Source organism: Ictalurus punctatus, chromosome 5 (genome assembly GCF_001660625.3).
Source record: "Ictalurus punctatus breed USDA103 chromosome 5, Coco_2.0, whole genome shotgun sequence".
NCBI lineage: Eukaryota > Metazoa > Chordata > Actinopteri > Siluriformes > Ictaluridae > Ictalurus > Ictalurus punctatus.
Window position 1 is genome coordinate 1866378 of NC_030420.2, and position 3707 is coordinate 1870084.

General features: G+C 36.5%; 1 protein-coding gene across 2 annotated transcripts; it reads left to right on the forward strand.

Moving 5' to 3' along the window:
- The first annotated feature begins 226 nt into the window (after positions 1-226).
- LOC108265442 (H-2 class II histocompatibility antigen, I-E beta chain) lies at positions 227-3462 on the forward strand. 2 transcript variants are annotated; one of them, XM_053680050.1, is made up of 6 exons: positions 227-353; positions 669-941; positions 1551-1832; positions 2200-2313; positions 2438-2507; positions 2622-3462. In XM_053680050.1, exons 1-5 carry the CDS (start codon positions 296-298, stop codon positions 2458-2460), a joined length of 750 nt encoding a protein of 249 aa, XP_053536025.1. In that variant the 5' UTR covers positions 227-295; the 3' UTR covers positions 2461-2507; positions 2622-3462. The 2 variants fall into 2 exon arrangements, with proteins under 2 accessions (XP_053536025.1, XP_017323244.1); XM_017467755.3 differs by having other exon boundaries at positions 2438-2466; positions 2666-3462.
- The last annotated feature ends 245 nt before the right edge of the window (positions 3463-3707 follow it).

Genomic DNA, 3707 nt, shown 5'->3' on the forward strand with positions numbered 1-3707 from the left:
AATAAAAGTGTATTTGTGATAAAATAAGAAGTTATAAATAGTGAAATGTATTGAAACTCTGACAGGTGACAGAATTGGTTTATATTCTGCCTGGTAACATGTGACAGAGGGAGTGTGTGTAGTGCAGGATTGGTGTGTGTGTGTGTGTGTGTGTGTGTATGTGTGTGTGTAGTGCGGGACTGGTGTGTGTGTGTGTGTGTGTGTGTGTGTGTGTGTGTGCGTGTGTGTGTGTGTATAGAGTAGCGCTGTATCAGTCACACTGTACTCAGTGAGAGATCAGACCCCGAGAGGAACAATGTCCAAGCTGCTGAAGATTCTCCTCATCGTACTGCCTGCAGTCCTGCACACAGCACGTGAGGCTTTACTTACATATCCTTTTTAGTTAGTTAGTTAGTTAGTTTGTTTGTTAGTTAGTTAGTTTGTTTGTTTTTCAAAGTTTTTCTTTAGAAGGATACAGTTTACATATACATGATACAGATACAGTTAAATCTGTCAGAAGAATATTACAGAAATGGAGATTGATTTAGTTTACGGTGTGTGTAAAGCCAAGTTTAAACACAGAATTAGATTAAAATAAAAGATTTTTAAAAAAAACTCTATTAAAAATAAAAGCTATATTACTCTCTGTTTCAGCAGTGAAAAAAAGTTTTGTTGTTATTTTCTCACAGATGGAAATTCCATGGCTCTGCAATATTTGTGCATCTGGAGTAAAGAGGATCTCAGTGACATGGAGTTCATACAGTCTCGCATCATGAATAAGGTTAAACTCCTAGAGTTTAACAGCACTCTGGGGAAGTATGAGGGATACACTGAGTTAGGCATCAAAAACGCAGACAGATTTAACAAAGACCCTGCAGAACTGCAAGGACAAAAATCCAATCTGGACTCTTTCTGTAAGAATAATGTTGGGGGTTACTACAACGCCATCCTCAGTAAAACAGGTGAGATCACTGACTAACATAAACACCTTTATCATGTAATATTCCCAGTGTCTCCTCATTCTGCATTCCTGCACAGATTTATCTTCATTTCACAGTTTACTTACACATAATAAACTACATATAATATACACTGATCTGCTCTTCTCTAACTTATTAAATACCAAATTACACCGATTTCCTGCTAGATACCTGCATAGTATTATTATTATTATTATTATTATTGTTATTATTATTATTATTATTATATTGAACTTGGATGAACTCTCACACACGTGCTGTCCTACAGATAACGGATTTAAAGGGGCCGAGTTCAATTAGAAAAACACATTTTATCTTTACATGATTAATTTACATTTTAAATTCAATTCTGATTTAATACAGAAATGATGAAAATATTTACAGTATGTAAATATACAGTATGTAATGTGAGTACATCATAAGTAACTGTAATAGAATACTTTTTCCCAGGAGAAGAGTAATTGAATTGCAGTAACTGGTTATTTATGAAGGCGTTACCCAGCACTGTATATAATGAGTGACGGTAACATGTGACTGTGTGACTGTAACACTTACAGCTGTAACTGCATGTTGATGTGGTTTCATGTGCAGTTGAGCCCCAGGTTAAAGTGAAGTTGGTGAAGAAGTCAGACGGCACTCACCCGGCCACACTGATGTGCAGCGCTTACAGCTTTTACCCTCCAACCATCTCGGTGACCTGGCTGAGGAACGGGAAGGAGATTGAGGGTGACGTGACGTCCACTGAGGAGATGGCTGATGGAGACTGGTACTATCAGGTCCACTCCCATCTGGAGTACATGCCTGAATCTGGAGAGGAGATCTCCTGTGTGGTCCAACACGCCAGCTTCACCAAACCCATGAACTACAAGTGGGGTGAGTCTGATCACCACAGTCAGATCTGAATGTCTGAGTCCACCACCATGAACCGATCTTACTTCATTAAACACGAATACACACCTGAGAAATCCTCTTTCACTCGGATAATAACTCCTTCTGTTATCTTTCAACAATTACACCTGATGATACGACAACCAGCTTTCAGTCACCAACAATAAACAACTTTAACAAATAAAATCAAATCAGATTCTTCAGTTTCTGATTGTTCCTATCTGAAAGTAAAAGCAGTTCTCCGTGCTGTTGGTCCGTACTGAAAAATATAAAACGCTGTTGTTTTATTCCACAGTGCCGAGTGCTGCTGTTCGGTTGTGTGATATATAATAATTAACCCTTTATACCTCAGACTCCTCGATGCCTGAACCTGATAAGAGTAAGATTGCTATCGGGGCTTCAGGGCTGGTGTTGGGGATCGTGCTTTCAGCTGCTGGATTCATCTACTACAAGAAGAAATCCTCAGGTCAGTGTCTTAACCAAAAGGAAAACAGAACATCTGAAAACTCTTATTAAAATGAAATGCTATTAATAATAAACCTGCTCCCTGATATTCATCCTTCTGCTCTATTTCTGATTTCTGTTCTCAGGACGGATCCTGGTGCCGACATAAATGCAGGTAGAGACTGACCTTGACTAGTTAGTTTACTGGATTAGAGTTTATTTACCCATAATGCTCACTGTTTGGGTAGAGTTATGCTAAATGTTTTCATGTTTAATCTCACACATGTCATCGTATTATTATTATTATCATTATTATTATTATTATTATTATTATTATTATTATTATTATTATTATTATTATTATTATTTTGCAGGTCTCTGAGCAGAGAAACACTGGAGTGTTTGCTGAAATGTCTTTATCTGTTAAACATCTGCTATATTCCTAATAATTTGTCCTTACTGAGAAATGAGACGTTAATAAGTGCATCTGAGTCTGTATTATCCTTCACCTTCATGTAGGACCAGCTTTATGTAAGATTTTGATGAAACTGATGTTAAATAACTTGATTTTAGGCTTTGTAATAGTTCTGGAGTAGAATCTGAGCTTAGAGACCACATCCAGTGTGAAATAATGTACAACTGAAGGCCTTATAATGCACCTGAGAGAATTCCTTTCATTATTAAATCACCATCGCCCCCTACAGTCTGCTTTAACCTGGAGCACTTTCTCAGTTTCAGTAACAGTTTATTATTTCATACTAACAGATCTGTACATTTCTGGTTTTGTATCATCACTCACCTCAGTTTTATTTTAACTGTAAGAACTGGATTTATTCTTGATTCTGTGTGTGTGCTGACTCCTAATAAACTTTTGGTTGTAAAAGAAATTGATGTAAAAAATAATTAATCTTAAATTATATAAATGACTATAATCAGAGAGATTTATATCATTTAGTTCCAGTTATAAAGCTGATGAACTAAACGCAGGTTTTATTAGTAAACGTTTAATCCTGCTGTAGTACTGTGGAGTAATCACTTTTGGGTTATGAATTTATTTCAAGCTTACATGAAGAGTCAGGACCAGTTCGGGGCGGGAACTTCATTTCCTCTGGGGAAATTTTTTTCTTTTTTTTCTTTTCATAAGGCATAATAAAATGATTTAAAAATGAAATGGTTTTCAGTGTGGTGGATAATTTTGACTTTATAAGACGATGTGTGTAGTCCGAAGAGTCGATCGATTTATTCTGAAATGTGTTCTTTAGCTTTGAAAATAAAAGAAAAAGCCTCAGAGCTGAAATCTTGTCATTATTTGTGAAAATGGAGAAACAGTGTGTCATCATAACACACTGACCTTTACTCAGATCCAGATTATATCTCACAGCTGCTCATGTGTGGGTTGTTATGCTGGACGTTAGC

What these genes read in the sequence shown, in the direction of transcription:
- LOC108265442 (XM_053680050.1), top strand. Translation starts at nt 296, where the DNA reads ATGTCCAAGCTGCTGAAGATTCTCCTCATCGTACTGCCTGCAGTCCTG. An exon ending in ACCCATGAACTACAAGTGGG is followed by an intron (nt 1,833 to 2,199) that starts GTGAGTCTGATC and finishes TTTATACCTCAG; the next exon opens with ACTCCTCGATGCCTGAACCT. An exon ending in CTACAAGAAGAAATCCTCAG is followed by an intron (nt 2,314 to 2,437) that starts GTCAGTGTCTTA and finishes TTCTGTTCTCAG; the next exon opens with GACGGATCCTGGTGCCGACA.